The 19,442-nt window shown below is 52.8% G+C and overlaps 1 protein-coding gene across 2 annotated transcripts in view; it reads left to right on the forward strand.

Annotated features, from left to right (window-relative positions):
* ADAMTS14 (ADAM metallopeptidase with thrombospondin type 1 motif, 14) overlaps positions 1-19,442 on the forward strand; it is an 85,727-nt gene that overhangs the window by 45,311 nt on the left and 20,974 nt on the right. Inside the window, exons 4-11 of one of the 2 annotated variants that reach the window (XM_011927504.1) lie at positions 7,112-7,195; positions 7,922-8,078; positions 10,081-10,186; positions 11,703-11,846; positions 12,984-13,116; positions 14,503-14,616; positions 16,664-16,812; positions 18,781-18,956. In XM_011927504.1, the coding sequence (XP_011782894.1) occupies positions 7,112-7,195; positions 7,922-8,078; positions 10,081-10,186; positions 11,703-11,846; positions 12,984-13,116; positions 14,503-14,616; positions 16,664-16,812; positions 18,781-18,956 (1,063 nt within the window). The remainder of the gene's footprint in view (positions 1-7,111; positions 7,196-7,921; positions 8,079-10,080; positions 10,187-11,702; positions 11,847-12,983; positions 13,117-14,502; positions 14,617-16,663; positions 16,813-18,780; positions 18,957-19,442) is intronic. The other variant, XM_011927513.1, reaches the window with a different exon arrangement.

The following is a 19,442-nucleotide window of genomic DNA, read 5'->3' on the forward strand; positions in this document are numbered from 1 at the left end:
CTCAATCTCCTGACCTCGTGATCCACCCGCTTCGGCCTCTCAAAGTGCTGGGATTAAAGGCGTGAGCCACCACGCCTGGCCTATCATATGTTACTCTTGTACACACACAGATAAGGCAACATGAACAGGTGAGGAGTTCCCCTAACTTCTTCACATTCAGAGCAGTGCCCTTGCAGGTGATGTTTCGGCATCGTCCTCAGTGTATGATGTTTCCATGCAGCATTGTCCTGCCTGCCATCGAGAGCAGGGGTGGTGCCAGCTGAGGGCTCCACTGGCATCCCTGGATTTTCACAGAACCTAAGGACAGCATCCTGTGGGTCTGATGCTGGAGCCATATCGATTTTACTAGAAGGTGTTGATGGGAGGTTTTCAGACAACACCCAGGATTCACATTCCTGCCTCTGATGGTTTGTTACCTGAAATGATGAGGGCTGTGGTTGTGAAGCCACCAGGAATGACAGAGGCTCTTGCTTGCACGGGCAGTGACAGTCACACCTGGGCTGCCTCCTGGCCAACAGTGATTGTAAATGTGAAAAAGAGGAGCCTGTTGGACTCGATGGGATGCAGCATGTGTCTCGGGGGACGCTGGGGGTTGGAGCATGTGGTCTGCAGAGTCACCTTGTGCCTTGTTAGAAGGGCCAGGGTTGCGCACCAAAGGGCTGGTCTAGGGCCTGAGACCCCATGTTGCTGCCATCTCCCGAGGACTGAGAAAGGACAGGAGGGGTCATTGTGGCCGTTCCTCTGTCTTCAAGCAATGTTGCTCACATCCGTCCAGGTTCAGAGGCAGTAAGTGATCAGGGAAGGCGCATGAGCAGGTCAGGTTTTCTGAGGCCTGGGCTTGTCCTCTGACCATGATTGCTGTCCTCAGGCAAGCTTCTGTATGCCTTTGGGCCTGCCTGTATCCCTGAAAACAGGGAGAGCTTACCATTCTCCTTAGAGGTCCTTGGAGAAATGACTGACTCTGGGGCTAGGGCAGGGAATATGCAAGACGACCCCAGAGCATCTCCTACAGCCAGAAAGTAACGAAGTGTTAAAAAACAAACCCCAAATCCCCAAACCATGGGGGTGTGTTTGCGGGACACAGGAGCCAACTCAAAGAGCTCTCAACCGCCAAAGCTAGGACAATTTGAGCAACAAAACAAATCACAGAGAATTATAGCCCAAGGTGTAAAATAGATAAAAGTCCATACTGATAACATAAATGATGGAATAAATAAACAAAGAAGGGACAAATCACCCATGCAGAGTAATTCCAGTTTATTCACGTCCGTCTTCAAGGAGGTGGATTTTAACTCCCCACTCCCTAGATGTGGCCCGCACGTAGTGACTTTCTTTTAAAGAATTCAGTCTGGAAATCAGGGAGCAGAGGGTAACTCTCAGTGAAGAAACCTGACGAACACTCCCTCAGCCGGGTGATGAAGGCCAACAGCAACAGTGATGAGTCATGCTGATATCGTGCACCCTTGGCATGGCCTGATGAGGATGCACCTTACCCTTGTGGGCTTCCTCCCCTGTAGCCCCCATCTAACCATGAGAAAACCATCAGACATACCCTAATTGAAGGACACAAAATACCTGCTCAGTGCTCCTTAAGACTTCAAGTCATCAAAAACCAGAAGGCGGGAGAACCTGTCACAGAGTAGAAGCAGAGCAGAGGGGCTAAGGAGACAGGAAGATTAAATGGAATGTGACACCCTGGATGGGACCAGGACACTTGGGGGAAACTAGAAAAATCTGAATAAAATGTAGACTTTAGTTAATAACAGTATGTCAATATTGGTTCATTAACAGTGACAAACATACCATAGTAATGGAAGATGTTAACATTTGGAATAAATTGGGTATGGGGAGTTTCTGTACTATCTTTGCAACTTGTAGCTGAATCTAAAGTTATTTTAAAATAAAGTTTATTTTTAGAATAATAGGAATTCCAGGCCGTTCGCCATGAGGATTCAGTAAAGTGATGTGGGGAGGCGCTTGTAGGCTGTGCCAGCCATTAGTGGCGATGAGACCACACCGTTCCGCTTCTGTTTGAGCGCGGGTGGGCTTAATACCCCCAGGGTCTTTTTCAGCACTGGCCTCCACCTCTCCGTGTTTAAGACCTGCCTGAGCCTGGCTGCCAAGCGGTGGGTGGACCTTTTACAGCCTTCTTGAGTTGTAAACTCTCCTCATTCTCTCTCCTGGGCCAGAGAAAGCCCACCCCAGCCACCCTGCCACAGAAACTGGTTCTGGACAGCAGCTGAATGTAGTGGCTAAGGAAGGGGGCCTGAGAGTCACAGAGATCTGAGTTCAACTCTTGGCATTCTCACTTCTAGCTGCGTGGCCTTGGGCAAGTTACTTACCCTCTCTGAACCTTGGATGTCTTGCCTATGAGACAGAAATAATTCCTCTCTCCAAAAGGTTGTTGTGAGGCTGTATGCCAAGCCCTCGGCACAGTGCCTGGCACACAGTAGGTGCTTGGGGAGTAGAGGTGCCTCCCTCCCTCTGATTCCAGTACCCTCTACCATCTTCTCTTGTGCTGCTTTTTCTCCCCTTGGCCAGAGAGAGTCCTGGCCTTTGCTTGTTTTTCTGGTACATACCCAGTGGTTATCTCAGGTCAATATGTGGTACTGAATCCTAATGCAGGGGTCCTGGCAGAGGTGACTTTGAATTTGGCGCAGAAGTGAGAAGCAGAGAAGCTGGACACACTGCTCTGTTCTGCCCTGTGGGTGTGCCTCATAGCCATCCTGCCTCATGCCCAACCATGGGAAACGATCTGTGATCTCCCCTGAGCTAGCTCCCTGGCCTCACCTCTGGCATTTGGGAGGCAGCCATGGAGGGCCAAGGCAGACAGGGCCAGGCCCTGGGTGCACAGCCAGGCTGGAGCCTGTCAGCGAGCCACCTGTGCGTGTTCCAGAGCAGCTGGGGTCCTGGCTGTGGTGCTGTGTGTCACATGGTCTCTGCAGTTCTACCAGACACGGCAGCCTTGTCCAGCCACCTCCTTGGCCCGTGCAAAGCCTCAGGCAGCTTGAGCCAAATCAAAGATGCTGAGGTCCCTACTCAAGGGCTGGGGATGGCAGGGGTGTGTGCAGATGAGCATACCAGGGCCCCAGAGGACTGGAACAGGGGACTTGGAATGGAAGGACTAACTCCACCTTTTTTTAATGGGGGAGAAAGGGAATAAAATAAAAGCAGTTTATTTTTATCATCCTTATTTAGTATAAGAAAAGACCCAACTGTTTCTCATTGCCGAGCTCCTTTTCTATCACAGCCTCAAAACTCTTCACTTCTCCTTGTGCTTTAGGCTTCCTTTTTGGGATCATTTTCCATCTTCCCTGATATTCCTTTAGTGAGGTCTGTGTAACAGTGTTTGTTTATCTGATAATGTCTTCATTTCACCATGGTCCTTAAAAGATGGTTTTGTGAGTTCAGGATTCTAGATTGATGGTTTCTTTATCTTGGTGCTTAGATGGTGCTAATTCAGGTTTTCCATTTGGTGAGTGATCTCTATTTTCTCTGACAGAGGTGTACTTCGAGGGAAGTCCATAAGAGACTGCGATCACTGTCTGTCCCCAGGAAGGGAGCAGACATGCTCAGTGAAACTTCCAGCAGGAGACTGAAGGCCAGCAGAGGACGTGGGTGGGAAGGCTGAACAGGGCTCACCAGGGAACTTTCCAATGATGAAAAGTTCCCTGCTACTGGGCACATGTGAGCACTGGCTGGCAAGAAATTCCCTGTCAGATGGAGGGGGATGGCTTAGCCTGTTTGGGTTGCTGTAACAAAATATCCTAAGTGAGTAGCATAGAAACAATGGAAATTTATTTCTCACAGTTCTGGAGGCTGGGAAGTCCAAGATCAGGACACCAGCAGATTTGGTGACTGGTGAGAGCCCACCCACTTTATGGTTCATAGATGGTGCCCTCCCACTGTGTCCTCACATGGTAGAAGGAGTGAGGGGGTCTCTCAGGGGCGTCTTTTATAAGGACACTAATCCCATTCAGGAGGGCTCTGCCTTTATGACTTAATTACTCCCTAATGCCCTATCTTGCAATACCATTCCCTTGGGAGTTGGATTTCAACATATGAATTTTGGGGCAACACCAACATTCAGACCAAAGCGGTTGACTTTAGTTACCTTGGTTGCCAGTGACCCTGGAGTTCTCTTGGTGGCTTCACATGGCTCTTGCCTTCCTCTCCCCTGCTGCAAGCCTCTGCCCCTCTCCTTTTAAGGGCCCACAGCCTTCTTGGTCCAGGGATCGTTCCAGCTCCTCCATTGAGACTTCCCTGAGCCCTCCTGCCCAGACACTGTTTCCCTTTTCTCCAGATCCTGAAGCCAGGTGGTGAGGGTGGGGGGCCTGTGCTGCAGACCTCAGAACACCAGGCACCTGAAGCCCTTGGTTTCAGATTGCTTCTTAGTGGTATCTCCAGATGGGCTGTCCCTTTCTGTTTACATAGCATTTGCATCTACGCCAGTTACCAGGGAGTGGGAGGTGGCATCAGGGGCCCTCACCCCACCTTCTGCCAGTGTTGGACAGTTGAGCTGTGATTCTATCTCCTGCTCAGAGAGGCAGCAGCCCCCTGCCCAGTCCCGCTGTAAGGACCTCTCAATGTCCTGAGCTGGAGATGGCAGCTATTGGAGCAAGGGTCATTGGAGGCTTTGATGAGTGGGTTTGGCCTGTTGAGTGAGGTACAGAAATGAGTAATATGGAAGGATTCTGGCAGCAATTCACATGGTCTGCCCTACAGGAGAGACACGTGGAGGAAGGCAGCAGCCCTGGGCATTTCCAGACGCCTAGAGGCCCAGCAGATGCCCCCGCTGAATGTCCCAGTGACTCTTTTCTTCTCCTGCTCCCGGGATAACCAATGGGTTTACATGTGTATGCGTGGGGCACAGATGGGGCTGTGCAGGGCGAGCATTGCCTGTGATCCCGTCCTTAGCCTGCTTATAGTGCACTCAGGGAGGTCTGCGACACAGACCCACCCCAGCACAGAAGGAAGGCCGTGATCCAGTGTTGGAGGGGCTGGGAAGTAAGGATTACTTAAGGGTCACCCTACTGCAGATCCATGATCATCTCAGCAATCAGCAAAGACTCCTTAGTTTAGAATTCCACCAGGGCACCTATGTGTGTGTGTGTGACTGATTGAGTGCCCCCCACTCCACCCTGAAGTCCCTCCTAGGATAAGTCTAGGGTGTGTGGATTGAGGAGGACATTGTCTCTATGCATGGGAGCACTTTACTCCCACTGGGGAGGGGAAGAGGTTGGGAAGGAAGCCCTGCTGCTTGCTGGACTATCGTCATTTCTTGTGGTGGGCATTGGCATTGTTCCTTGTGGTGGGGTGTTGGCGGGGAGCTGCTTTCCCATAGCGGCTGCTGGTCTTTGGTCTTGCTACTCAATTGGATCCAGATATGGGTGCCAGGAAGGCCTGTGGCGGAAGCCTGACGCTGGCTGCTATGAAGTCCGTCCATTCATGAACTGGGGCAGCTGCCAGTTCTGGGCACTGTGGAAAATGGCTTGGGACTGGGGCTTGGTGATGCATGCGGCTTCTGCTGCCCACAGTTTGCCCACAAAGCGTACGTCTCCTGTTCCCCTCCTGGCTCACCCCCTGCCATGGGACTGTCACGCCTGTATGGTTGGAAGTGCTATTCCTCTTCTCCATGTGGTGGACAATGGTTGCTTTGTGGATTGTAGGTTGGTCACTTTGCTTGTGAATGGAAAAGAATTGATGACTGAAGGACATGGGGAGATGGAAGTAGTGAGAGCAAGACTATGCATGGAGCTCTGGCCCAGCTCCTAGGAAGCCATGTGGGCAGGAGGCAGAGGCTGGGTTCCACTTCTGCCGGCATCGCATCCCTGACCGCGCCGGCGGCATCGCATCCCTGACGGCGGCAGTGGCATTTTTTTGTAGAGACAGGGTCTCGCTATGTTGCCCAGGCTGGTTTCAAAGTCTTGGCCTCAAGTGATCCTCCTACCTTGGCCTCCCAAAGCACTAGGATTACAGGCATGAGCCACTGCACCTATGCCCAGTCAAGATTAGGCTTTTAAATGTATTGAATAATGTTCTATAAAACAAGCAACATAGAAACAGTATATTCAGTATGATTCCAATTTTGTAAAATAAGATGCATGCATGTACACACATGGCAGGATACAGGTTAACTGTGGTTATTATGTATCTGGCTAATAGTAGTGTTGGTGATTTCATTTTCTTCCTTTTTTGTAGTTTTCAATTTTTATTTCTAGTGAGGTGTTTTGTATCCATAAACAAGATTATTTAAAACAAAAAAGCTGGAGTATCCAATGGGACCACTCAGGAAATGGGTGTCCCTGTCGGGAGAGGGTGAGCTCCCTGTCCTTGGGAGTGGACAAGCAGAGGCCGAGAGTCTACTTCATGGACACTGTTCAGGAGCTTCCTGGCAGAAGAGTGCAAAGGGCTGGATTCTTTGAGGAGCTGTGCAGGACACTGCCCTACAGTCCCGGGCCTGTGAGAGAAGGGAATTATCTAGAGCAGTGCTCCTCAAACTTGCCCATGCCTGCCAGTCAGCTGGGGATCTTGTTCAATTGCAGATCCTTATTCAGGAGGCCTGGGGTGGGGTCCAAGACTCTGCATTTCTCACAAGCTCCCAGGTGCTGCTGCTGCTCCGAGGCCCTGGAGTATGTCTCCTGGAGGAGTGCCCACTGCTGCCTCCCCAGGGCCAGGGCACTGTAGGGCAGACATTATGCCAGTGGCAACTGGAAAGGTACACAGGGATATTAGGGCGAGTGGCCTGGGGTTCCCTGAGCCAGGTGACGTGTCTGGAAGAGGCTCTCCAGACGTGGAAAGATGAGTCTTGGTCAGAGTTGCTGAGTTTGAGACCAGGCCCTCTACACTGTGGCTTTGTGGAAAGAGCTCAGGGTTGGGATTACATGGTCCAGGATGTGAATCCCAGTTCTGCAGCTTGTTAGCAGCATGTCCTTGGGCAGGTCATTTTGCCCCTTCAGCCTGAGTTTCTTTACTGTAAAGTAGGGATACGTATCTTGCCTGATAAGGTCATGGTGGGGATACTGTATGTTAGGCACCTGCCCCAGTACCTGGCACACAGTAGGCCTGTGATGAATGTTTCCTTCCCTTAAACTGTATTTTCTTCTTGCAGGTAGATGAGATTTACCACGATGAGTCGCTGGGGGTTCATATAAATATTGCCCTCGTCCGCTTGATCATGGTTGGCTACCGACAGGTAAACCACCTTGTCAGCAGGCAGGGTTTGGGGGGAGAAGGGTTGTGGGGCCAGAGTGTTGGACCAGCAATGGTGTGGGCTGGAGGGACAAGCATCCAGGAAACTGTCTCCAGAATCAGAACCTGAGGCTATTAGAATTGTGGCTTCAGGGGTGGAGCTCTTGGAGGTGGTAAGCAGTGATTGATGGGTTCCTGCAATCTGAGAAACTGATGATTCCACACCTTTATCGCTGGGAGATCCCTCTCCTTGGGGAAATTGGGGCTTACAGTGGGGTGGCCACCAAGACAAGTCATGTTCTAGTTGAGCCCTGGTGCCCTGCGCTCTGCAATCTTAGACCATCAGTCACTTATTATTAAACGGGGGTAGCAACCAAACTTTCCTGTAAGAGCTATTGTGAAGATTAAATAAAACAATGAACTCAAAGTATAGAGGAAATGCTCAGAACAGCAGCCACCTTGCAGGTTAGTTGAAGGGATTGGAAATTGTGTGTGTGAAGTTCCCAGCAGAAATGCATCTCAGCATGGTTCTTGAACCATGGCATGTGAACGTCCCCGAAAGCAGGCAGGGCTGTGTGCCAGCAGGCGCTGAGTGGGGTGCTGCACTTGGGGTGGGTCCTGCAGGCCTCTGGGCCTTAGCATTCCCATCTGTAAGTGGGAGGAGAGAGGCCTGCTGTGTCCGGGGCTCTGACCCTCCATGTGGCTGTTGGTGCTCTCCTGGCCCCTGCAGTCCCTGAGCCTGATCGAGCGTGGGAACCCCTCACGCAGCCTGGAGCAGGTGTGTCGCTGGGCACACTCCCAGCAGCGCCAGGACCCCGGCCATGCTGAGCACCATGACCACGTTGTCTTCCTCACCCGGCAGGACTTTGGGCCCTCAGGTATGCAAGGTACTGTATTTGCCATGGCCAGGTGTGTGCAGCTTGCGGGGCACACAGAGGCTGGGCCTGGAGGCAGATGGGCTCTCCCTGGGGCCCACTACACGGAGGTTTGAAGGGACAGGACCTGGACAGCTAGGGGCGAGCTTTGCAATGGTTTATTGGGGACCATGGGAAGTAGAGGGGTCCATACTCTAGTCCCCAATATTTTGGTGGACGCTGCAGGCAGCTGTGAGTGGTCAGGCCCTGGGTCCTGTGCTTAATGTCCCAGAGCCTGGCTGCTGGAAGACCCTCCATAGACTTCAAGATGCTTCTCCCCCAATTATGTCCTTCTGTCCTCATTGCAGACTGTGGGACACCTAGGATGGGGCTTGTGTAGGCTGCAGAACAGGAAGTCTGTGCTCTGCCTCCAGCTCCATGTCTTGCTAGCCCAGTGGTCCAAGATCTCTTCATCTCCCTGGGTCCTCCCAATTGTGGAATGGGGAACATAATAATATTTGCCTCCCCCCATTCCAGGGCTGCTAACGGCCCCAGGGGTGCATGACATGTTTGTGACAGAGTATTGACAACTGTTAGTACTCTGCAAACATGCAGCTTTGATATCCGTATGGGGAAACTGAGCCATGGGGTGGTGAAGCGACTTGCCCATGTGGTTTAGCAGACAGGAGGCAGATCTGAGACTCAGACTGGATCTCCAGGTTCCATGTTGAAGGCTCTCTATGTTTTTCTGCTTTAATGCTAGAAATTAGTTGGTCAGCTCTGCCTACCCAGAAGATTTCTTGTCTGAATGACTGAAGCCCCAAATGTGGTTTTTACACACCACACACACACACACACACACACACACTGACAGACATCCACACACATGTACAGGCCCATGTACACACAGACACATGCACACATGCAAATAGACATCAGCTGGTGTGTACATGAACAGATACACAAACACACGTACACACAGACACACAGAGACACTGCATACATGTAGAGACACAAAGACACATGTACACATATGCACAGGCACTCACATGGACACAGACATGCACACACATGTATATACACACAGAGCATGTACTCATATTGCATGTAGAGCAAATCTCAGCTTTCCAGGACAACAGAGGCCCCAGAAACCTCCTTCCCACTCAGCCTCTTGTTATACTCCCCAAACCATGTCAAATAAAAGAACATTTCAGGCCCTCTAACATGGAGAGGGGACTGCAGGCCTAGGCAGGGACATGCCCTTTGTCATCATCCCCACCTTGCAGGCCCCTAGGACACAGGCTTCATGCATTGTAGTGCTTAGCCAGTGCCGGCCCCCCTGCACTGCCATGATTCCTGTGTGGCCTGCCTGCACCTTGGCCAGTGTCCTCCCCACCTCCGAAGAGTTGTCTCAGCTGTCCCTCACTGCCCTCCATCAGCCATTCCTGGTTCCCCTCAACTCCTTCCAAACCATTCCCTTTCCCCTTCCTCCAGCTCCCTGCTGCAGCCTGTCTTGCTCCTTGAATTCTAGCCCTTCCGGCCCATGCCTCATCGCATGATCTCCCTGCTAAACCACAGCTCTTTAGCTGTGGTGGTGGGTGGGTAGGGGGTGTTGCAGGGTCAGGGGTAGGCTCGGATCTGAGTCCCCTGTTTTCCCCATGGTACCTAACATAACACTACCCCCTACTCCTGCATAGAAAGCGTTTCGAGCTTGTTTGCTGATTGACTGTGGGACTGAAGGGAGGCATTGTGGAAGTAGTGTGTTTGCAGGCCTGGGTGTTCTCTGGTTTAGAGGGGCGCTGATAAGCCCTGGGAAGCCGCAGGCCGAGAGGGAAGCCATCAAGCCCTAGGATGTGAGGGTGGCTTGGCCCAGGTTTGTTCGGCTGCAGGTGGGACTTTGTGAGCATCCTTCTTCCTCCAGGAACGTCCCCGCTCTAAGCACTGACCAGAGGGCTGGGCTGGGCACAGACCTCAGCGTGTCCTGCCTCAGCTGCCCTCCACCTCGCTCTCCACCTTTTCTTTCTCTCTTCGGCAGGGTATGCACCCGTCACTGGCATGTGTCACCCCCTGAGGAGCTGTGCCCTCAACCATGAGGATGGCTTCTCCTCGGCCTTCGTGATAGCTCATGAGACCGGCCACGTGTAAGTGGCAGCAGCAGGGTGGGCGGGACTGGCAGCTGTGCCATGAGCTCCAGGGAGTTCTGTGACTGTGGGAGACTTTGCCCAGCTTGGCCTAGTCCTGCGTCCTGGGAGGTGTCGGAGGAGCTGGCCTGCCACTGAGGCATGGCCTCCTGCAGTTGCCAGTAGAGGGAGGCCCTAACCTGAGTTGGGAGGAGCCAAGGGGCGTGGGTAGCAATTGGGGCCTGCCTTGGGCCCAGCCTCCAAATCCCAGGGCCATAGGGGAACAGATGTGGCCCTGCCTTTGGGTGGGTCAGTGGCAGTGTCCCTATCACATGCAGAGGGCTGCTCTCTCTGGGTGGTCTTGATCTCTGGCTTCCTTCCATCACATCCACATTTGAGGCCTTTCTAAGACTCAGTCCAGCCCACCCTGATACTCAGCACTCATTGGAGTGCTGGCCTGAGCCCATTGTAAACAGGTGCACTTAGAGCTTAGGCGGTGGGCCAGGCAGAGGCTGGCTTGCCTGATCTTAGGGCTTTGGGTTTTGTTTAGAGTGTGTTCATTCATTCAACATTTCTTGAGCACCTACCATGCACCAGGCCCCATTCTAGGAATGAGGCTGCAGTGGAGGCCAGGACAGAGAAGCCCTCAAGAGGCTACATGCTGGGTGGACACAAATGGGCTACTGTTGAGTAGGTCATGCCATATCACAATGGCAGAACCAAGGGACACCATCAGCCCTGTCAGATTTTATCCCAGCTTTGCTCCTCCAGGCAGGTGGGACCTCCTCTCCACACTTGCAACATGGGGCTGACACCAGGGGAACCTCTGAGCCCCTCCTTGTGGAGACACAAGGTCAAGCTTATAGGCCTGCATATCTACCTAGCAGTCAAAGCCAGATGCAGCCATCTGGGAATGTTTAAGAACTTAGAATTCTTGGGATTTGGCATTAATGACTAATTGTGAAGAGCAAACTTTTAAATGTAAACTGTTATTATAGTAGGTGCCTACCATGTGCAAAGCTCTGTGCCCAGCCTTGCAGCATCTGGAAGAGGCTCAAGATGCAGGCACCTACAGGGGCTCAAGAAATGAGGTTGAGTTGAGTTGAATGAAACCTAGTCTTTGCACTCGAAGGCCCTCGGTGGGAAGCCAGCGAATGACTATGAGTTTTTAATGGTGGGATAGATGGCTCCTGCTGTGGACGTGAGCCCACAGGTGAGACAGCTAGGACCAGTGGCCAGGTGGGGCTTGATCTGGCCTTGGAAGCTGTAAGAACATAGGTGGAGCTCATGGAAGGGGTGGGTGTCTGGGAGTGGTGAACAGTAGGAGCGAAGGCTTGGAGGGCAGGATGAGCCCAATCCCAGTGGAAACAGCCTTGGAGAGAGGGTTGGTCCTCCCCACTGCATGGTTGGGAAACTGAGGCCAGGAAGAGCAATCTGAGCACCGGGTCAGGACAGGGTCTCCTGCTGCTGATCTGCCTGCCTTCCTGGGGCAGAGCCCCTGGGATGTATCAGGACCCCTCTGTCTTCCCCATTCTAGGCTCGGCATGGAGCATGATGGTCAGGGGAATGGCTGCGCAGATGAGACCAGCTTGGGCAGCGTCATGGCGCCCCTGGTGCAGGCTGCCTTCCACCGCTTCCATTGGTCCCGCTGCAGCAAGCTGGAGCTCAGCCGCTACCTCCCGTAGGTCATTCCTGCCCTCAGAGCTGGGATAGGGGAGTATGCGATCTGCCACTCTGAGCAGACATCACACAGCTGGCTGGTTTCCCTAAGTCTCCCCTGGCATGACTCTTCTGTGACTCATCTTGCCTCTCCGCCAAACCTGGCCTAAAACATACCCCATTAGCATCGCAGGTGGGTCAGCCTAGTGTTTTGGAATGTGTTCAGGTGACCACTTACATAGAATTCTTATTAAAAACGCAGACCCCCTGGCTCATGGAAGATGGTAAGTTAGATTCTGCTGGAGTTGGGTCTAGGAATCAGGATTTATCAAGCATTGCAGGTGATACTTATGCATGCTGAAGGTTATGAGCCACTGGGTTGAGTCTGGGGCTCTAAACCCAGTGGCTCCTAACGACCCCTTTGAGCCCACCTGGTTCCAGCCCCCAGAGCTGCCCGGGATCGACTTCTCAATGGATGAACAGTGCCACTGTGGCTTTCCCCCAGGCCCCAAGGAAATGGGATGCTGAGGAGGGAGCTCCTCCTCTCCCCACTCCCATCCTTAGTCCCAGCAGCACACTCCCAATTCTGGTCTGTCTGGTCAGCTCCTGGGTCTTCAATGATGTTCAGGTACAGAACAAGTGTTAGACTCAGGACCTCGAGGCCTGAGAATGGGAGACCAAGTGGATTTGGATGGGGGCAGGTGGAGGCAGAGATACAATCACTAGCCCCTTGCAGGATCTGGCCAGGGCAGCTTGCCCAGGGTCCATCCTGCACGGTAGGCTGGTTTTTCTCCTTTCAGTACAGAGTGAGTCCTCAAATTGTCCATGAATCAACTATTAGTCTTGGCCATAACATGTCCCTCTAAGGTGGGCAAAATGACCTAATCCAGCTGTGAGCTGAGTATCTAATCCCAGTCTGGGTACCCTTGCCTTTGGCTGCAAATGGAGCCCTTCCAGACATCGTCACTGGTGGAAGTGAGGTCCCGAGTGAGGGGGCTGCTCAGGGCAGCCCGTCCTCCCTGGAAGAGACAGCGCTGGGCACAGGATAGCGGGTGCAGATTCCTGCAGGCCTTGCTCATGAAAACCCCAGCCCCTGGGAAGGGAAAGCCTGGGACTTCCTGCTGTCAGCCTGGCTCACCTTCCTTGTTTCCACTGGCAGCTCCTATGACTGCCTCCTCGATGACCCCTTTGATCCTGCCTGGCCCCAGCCCCCAGAGCTGCCTGGGATCGACTACTCAATGGATGAGCAGTGCCGCTTTGACTTTGGCAGTGGATACCAGACCTGCTTGGCAGTAAGTAGCCATCTGGCCTCTGCCAGGCAGTTGGGGGCCGGGGTAGTGTCCTTCTGTGGCCCAGGCTGATCATTCATAAAGCACCTTCTGCCCAGCTGGCCAGTGGGCCTGGTGATGGGCCCACAGACACAGTGCCAGGCACCATGCAGGGATGCAGAGTGAACACCTGTGGGGGCAGGTGGGCACCGTGGCTTGGGAATGCATTAGCCCTGGGAAAGATGGAAACAGCAGAGCAGAGAGAGTGGGCACCTGATGGGATCCTGGCTGGGCTCATTCCCTGCAAGGAAGCCCAGGTTTCAGATAAGGTGTTGGGCTTCGGGCCTGGTGGAGCAGCAGGTCCCACACCCTCAGGGGATGTGCCAGGCCTTTCAGTCTAACTCCCCACCTTCTGCACTTGCACACCACCGCTCTCCAGAGCGTCAGTTCCACACCCCTGCTGCCTGTGCCTGAGGACACAGATACAAGGGAGCATAACCTTGTCCCTACCCTGCAGGATGGGGCAGGGGGAGACCGCTGAGCCTGAGATCAGCTAGAGTCCCCCTGGAGAGAACCCAACAGCTGCCACCCAGGGCCCAGGCTGAGCTGTCAGAGAATGGGCCATCTCAGGGGTAGGGGGCTTTCTGAAGGGGGTAGACCTTGGGGACCTGAGTGCTTCATACTACCCATCTGGGGAATGCAGCCCTCTTTTCACCTCCTCAGAATGGGGAGCACCCCCAACCATGTGTGGACACCTTCCCCACTGTCTGGGACACGTGGTGTGACAAAGCGCCTGAGTTGTGGGCAGAGGACCAGGATATGGGATTTCAGGGCCCAAATGCTGTACTTGTAGGATGCTTGTCTGGCTGGCAGGGGATGATAAGAGGGAATATTAAGGAAACTATGGCTTTTCTGGACAATTTGAAACATAAGGTCATCAACCTCTGGCACGGCTGGGTGTCCAAGTTACAGGGAGGTGGAGTCCCAGCCTTGTCGGAGTGCTGGGGGGTCTGGGTTGGAAAGCAGCAGTCCCCTAAATTCTCCCCATGTGCACAGGGCTCAGGGCAGGGGCACTGTGAACCCAGACCTCCCCAGAGCCTCACACCCTAGTCCCACCTCAGTGACAAATGGCCTCTGTAAAGTGGGGGAGGGAGGCCTTAGAGAGAGAACAGCGAGAGCATGGGCCATGGCTGGGCTCTTTCTTAGTGCCCTGGAGGAAGGAGGGGTCCCTGGAGGCTGCTGGCACTTGGGGTAGAGTTGAACTTGAAGCAGGTGAGGGGCTCTGGCTGCCTTCCCTGCAGTGCCCTGGGTGCCTGCACCCATCACACCCTCTTTTCTCTCCATCACTGCCCTTTGCTCCTTGGACAACGAGCCAGTCCAGCCTGGTGACCCCATTCCCTTGCCATGCAGTTCAGGACCTTTGAGCCCTGCAAGCAGCTGTGGTGCAGCCACCCTGACAACCCATACTTCTGCAAGACCAAGAAGGGGCCCCCGCTGGATGGGACAGAGTGTGCACCTGGCAAGGTACCTGTGGGGTATGCAGTAGGAGTGACCTTCCTGGGGTGCAGGGCATCCATCACTGGCATGGGGCAGATCCCAGGGGGAACCCTGACCCCTCCCTCCAAGTGCTTATATGAGTTGGGGGTGGTGCTAAAGGACAGTAGTGAGCCCAGTGTGTGGGTACATACACGTGGAGTCTTCCCATAAACTCATACCCTTTCTTCTCTCCCAGCCCACAGTCCTTTGCCTCTGTAATTGGCTGAGGGTAGCATGCTCTCCTAGCCCATCTGACAGGAAGGCTTACTTCCTTTTTATAAATGAGAAGAATGAGATCCAGGCAGGTTAATTAAGGAACTTGCTGGGGTCCCACAGGGAGTGATTAGAAGAGAAGGGATGCAGGGAAGTCTCTGTGTGTCCTGCCTACTCCCCCATCCCCATGCTGTCTCTGAGCATGAGACACACGTGTTCTCCCCACACCAACCTTCATGAATGTCCTGTGTTTGCTCCCTCATGCATGTGTGGGTGCCAGGACTTCATTTGCCTGGGGGACCCCGTGGCTGGGTCTGAAACCCAGCTCTGCTCTGCTGCCGGCCCTGCCGTTGATCACTGTGGTGACCTTGGGCCATTCATTGAAGTTTTCTGACTCGCCAACACCTGACAACCTCAGGGTTGTTCTGAGGTTACTGACTCATGTCAAGGCAAGTGCAGGAGAGGTGGTTCCCCATCATCAGCAGGAGCCCAGCCCTGGGGCCACCCCACCATCCTGCCCCCTGCCTCCTGCCCTAGCCAGGCTCCCGCTATTCACAGCTGTCCTGCTGAGCGGCTCTGGGGCTTGTCTCATCACAGGTGGATGGAGCTTCCCCTGGCCTGGCGGGTCCTTGAGGGGTTATAGCTGTTCCAGGTCTTTCCACGTCTCACGTTTTCCCAGGTGTTTTCAAAGTTCCAGACCCTCCCCAGCTACAGTTTCACAGGACAGTTCATCAGTGGTTCTCAATCTGGGCTGCATATTGGAATCATCCTGGGAGCTTTAAAACCCTTCCCATAGAACAAAGAGTGACTGCAGATGGGCACAGAGGATATTTTTGGAGTGATAAGAATATTCTCAAATTGGATTGTGGTGACGACCGGGCAACTTTGCGAATTTATGAAAGGTCATTGAATTGCAAACTTGAAATGAATTGAATTGCAAACTTGAAATGAGTGAATTCTATAGTATGTAAATTACACCTCATTATAGTGCCTCCAAAAGTTCCTACCCCTAGTGATTCTGACTCAGTTGGTCTGGGGTGAAGATCAGGCATCTGAAGTTGTAAAATCTCCCCCAGGTGATTCCAAGGTTGAGAACCACTGAGTTCATCTCTTGGGAGACAAACTTTGCCCAGAGAGCTTTGAGCGGTTTTTTTTGTGCTACCCTACAGGAACAGGGAAGGGAGTTGCCTCTAGTTGGGCCCTCCTTTATTGCCTGGCCCTGTGCTAAGGCCTGTGGAGATATTAGAACAGTCCCACTTAACAGGTGGGTAAACTGAGGCTCAGCAAGCTAAAGTTGCCACACATAGCTAGTATTGCTGAGCTGGGATTCAAACCCAGGAATCCTTCATGCATACCCTCCTTCCACTGCATGCACAGACCTCCCCACATGGCTGGCCTGCCTCCCAGAAGCACATCTTGTGATCCCTGGAAGGTAATTTTGAGATACAGAGCCAAGATCAACTCTAGCTAGTGTGGGAAGATTGTGTCATCTCTCCCCTATCAGCCTTTTATTACTCCCGGGAGTGCAAATAATTGCACATTTATTATTGTTCATCATAAGATCTGCCATTTCTGGAGGGCTTTGTATACTGGGTATGATCTCATCAGATGCTATGAGCAGGTACGGTTACCCACGTTGTCCAGCTGAGGAACAGGCTCAGAAAGGCAAGCCCTTTGTCTAAGGCTGCTCAACTTGTGTTGGGGGTGGGATTCTGCCTAAAGCCAGGCTCATTCTCTTGCTATCTCCCTTTTTCTGGCTCCCTGGGTGGGCTCAGCAGCAGCAGCAGCCCAAGGTTATCTCATGCCCTCTGCTCTGCCCCAGTGGTGCTTCAAAGGTCACTGCATCTGGAAGTCGCCAGAGCAGACATATGGCCAGGATGGAGGCTGGAGCTCCTGGACCAAGTTTGGGTCATGTTCGCGGTCATGTGGGGGCGGGGTGCGATCCCGCAGCCGGAGCTGCAACAACCCTCCGTGAGTGTGCTTGGCAAGGGTGGGGAGGGCAGGGAACCCCTCCCCAGGGCAGAGGGGCTTGAAGGCGAAGGCACTGGGGAGACAGTGCAGGAGAGAAGGGCCCCTGTTGGTGGTTGTGTATGCTAGTGCATGAGGACACAAGATTGCTGGTGGAGGCAGATCACTCCGACCTGCATCCACTAAGGACTCTCAGGTCTGCCTTCTGTGCATTTGTCTGCACCAGTGGTTCTCAAGCTTATGTGCAGAAGGTCCCCAGAGTCTGGGTGGCCCTACTTCTTCATGCGTGTGACAAGTCCTCTGATGACCCCGACCCTCTGGCTAAACTTTGAGAAACGCTGATCTAAGCTCTTTGTTGGAAGAATCAATTCTCTAACTTTGTTTTCTACCACATGGAGAAAATCATCCCTTGATTTTTCTTAACTTACCTCTTTCTGACATCAAAGGTCCTTCCTCTCCTCCCCACTCCCGAGTTTTAGCATTCTGGGGGAGATGTCCATTCTCCCTTCTCATCCCCTCTATGGCGATCTTCTCCCCAACACCATGGTTTTGGGACATCTGAGCCCTAGTTCTCCATCTCCATCTCCATCTCCAAGCTGAAGCAGCCTTTTTAGAACAGCACCACGAGAGATGGGGACTGGCCAAGGCCGGCTGCATGGGTCGGTTGGCTCTTGGAATGCAGGGGTTCCGAACCCCCACAGCGACGGGGCTTGGCCTGACCCATCACAGCACTGAGCGGTATGATGAAGACTGTGGAATCGGAGAGTTGTAGGGTCACAGTGGCTCTGGTGTCCTCAGGAGTGGTCATTCATACCCTGTTATTTATCTCCAGGGATAGGAAACTCACTGCCTATTGAAGCAGCCGTTCCTTTGTTTTAGATGATATAGCCATATAGTTAATACAGACGGCTGTATTGACCTTCTACACACATGAACCAAAATGGACTGCCTTGTAACTTCCATCCTTCGGAAATACAAAGACTGTAGTTATAGTAAATCACCTTGCAGGCATGACCGACAATTATCCCTCGGTATAATTGGTATCAATGCTACCATTTATTGAGCTCCTCTGTAATAACTATTTTTATTTTATGAGGCTTAAATGAAATAATATGTGTGCTCTCAGCACCATGCTCACACAATTAAATGCTTAATAGAAGACAGCTGCTGTTATAATAATCATTATTATAGTATGTCAAGCACTTTGTGCTAGGTGGGATGCTAAGCACTTAGGTACAAAAATCTGTGCAGTTCTCCCACATGTCTATGAGTAGGGTACTGTTAATCCAGCACTTGGACACTTTGTATCAAGCCTTACCCAATCCTCTTGACTTAATGGAGAAGAGAGCATAGATGACTATAAAATATCTTTTCTTACTATTCTTCACAGACACACCAGGAGGTATGTAAAATAAGAGGATTATAGTCCCTGTTTTCAAGGGGAAATTAAGCCACAGCAAGGCTAAGTGGCCTGGCCAAGGTTGCACAGTCAGGACTTGGAGGCCAGCTCTTCTGATTCCAAATCCAAGTTTCTTTTACCACTCCTTAGTTTATGATGATGTTAAGTGGAAGTGGATGCAAATGGGAGTGGCCGAGTTGTTTATGGGGGCCTGCTCTATGCCATGGCCTGCAAAACAGTTGAAGGCACCCACAAAGGCGAATAAGACAGATTTCTCTTCCAGCCCAGCTGGAGAGGGTTAGTCAGTCCCTGTGTCAGTCTGTACGTCTGTCCATCACACTTACCGTGGAATAGGTGGTGTATGTCGGAAGGGTAAAGCAGGGAGGAAGAGGGACCTGGAAGGCTGAGTTCCACATCCCCCACCCTGGGAGCCATTCTCTGGTTTATGTCAGTGGAGGCCCTTGTCATGCTATTGTGAATGGCTGAGCTGCTCCTGGTGGCCGTGTGGGAAGCCGGGCCCTCCCCAGTCTTCCCAGCCAGCGAGGTCACCTATTTCTCTGTGCCCGTCCCAGCCCAGCCTATGGAGGCCGCCCGTGCTTAGGGCCCATGTTCGAGTACCAGGTCTGCAACAGCGAGGAGTGCCCTGGGCCCTACGAGGACTTCCGGGCGCAGCAGTGTGCCAAGCGCAACTCCTACTACATGCACCAGAATGCCAGGCACAGCTGGGTGCCCTATGAGCCTGACGACGGTAAGCGGGCCCCACCCCCCTCCCACCCCATGTCCTTGGGCATCTGCGGGGGCTGTGTGTGCCCAGGCAGGGCCTCCCACACCCGCACCCACCAGTGAAGGTGGAGGGACAGTGGGGGTACCAAAAGGGAGACAGCAGTCAGCAGGCTCGCCATATACCCTTATGTAGTCCTGTTCTTGGCATACTTCTGGGGTCATCATCCCCATCAAGGCCATCCCTGATTTGTGTACTTATGATGACAGTTTTCTGGCAGATGCAAGGAAAGTGTCTTGAGGAAGGGACACTTCACACACAGGTGTTGCCATGGCCGGTAGCAGTCTTGGCCGTTAGGGTTGCCTGCCTTTCGTCTTCTGTCCTTATCTGCAGGGAGAAGAATCATACAGGTGCAGGCACCCTTCCTGTTGCATGACCAGTGTCCTGAGGAGCTCAGTCCTATTACATGCTGTGTTTTTAGGTTTTACTGATTGGGCTGTGGTTTCAGCAGAG

Source organism: Colobus angolensis, unplaced genomic scaffold (genome assembly GCF_000951035.1).
Source record: "Colobus angolensis palliatus isolate OR3802 unplaced genomic scaffold, Cang.pa_1.0 Scaffold12, whole genome shotgun sequence".
In the NCBI taxonomy this organism is placed as follows: Eukaryota; Metazoa; Chordata; class Mammalia; order Primates; family Cercopithecidae; genus Colobus; species Colobus angolensis.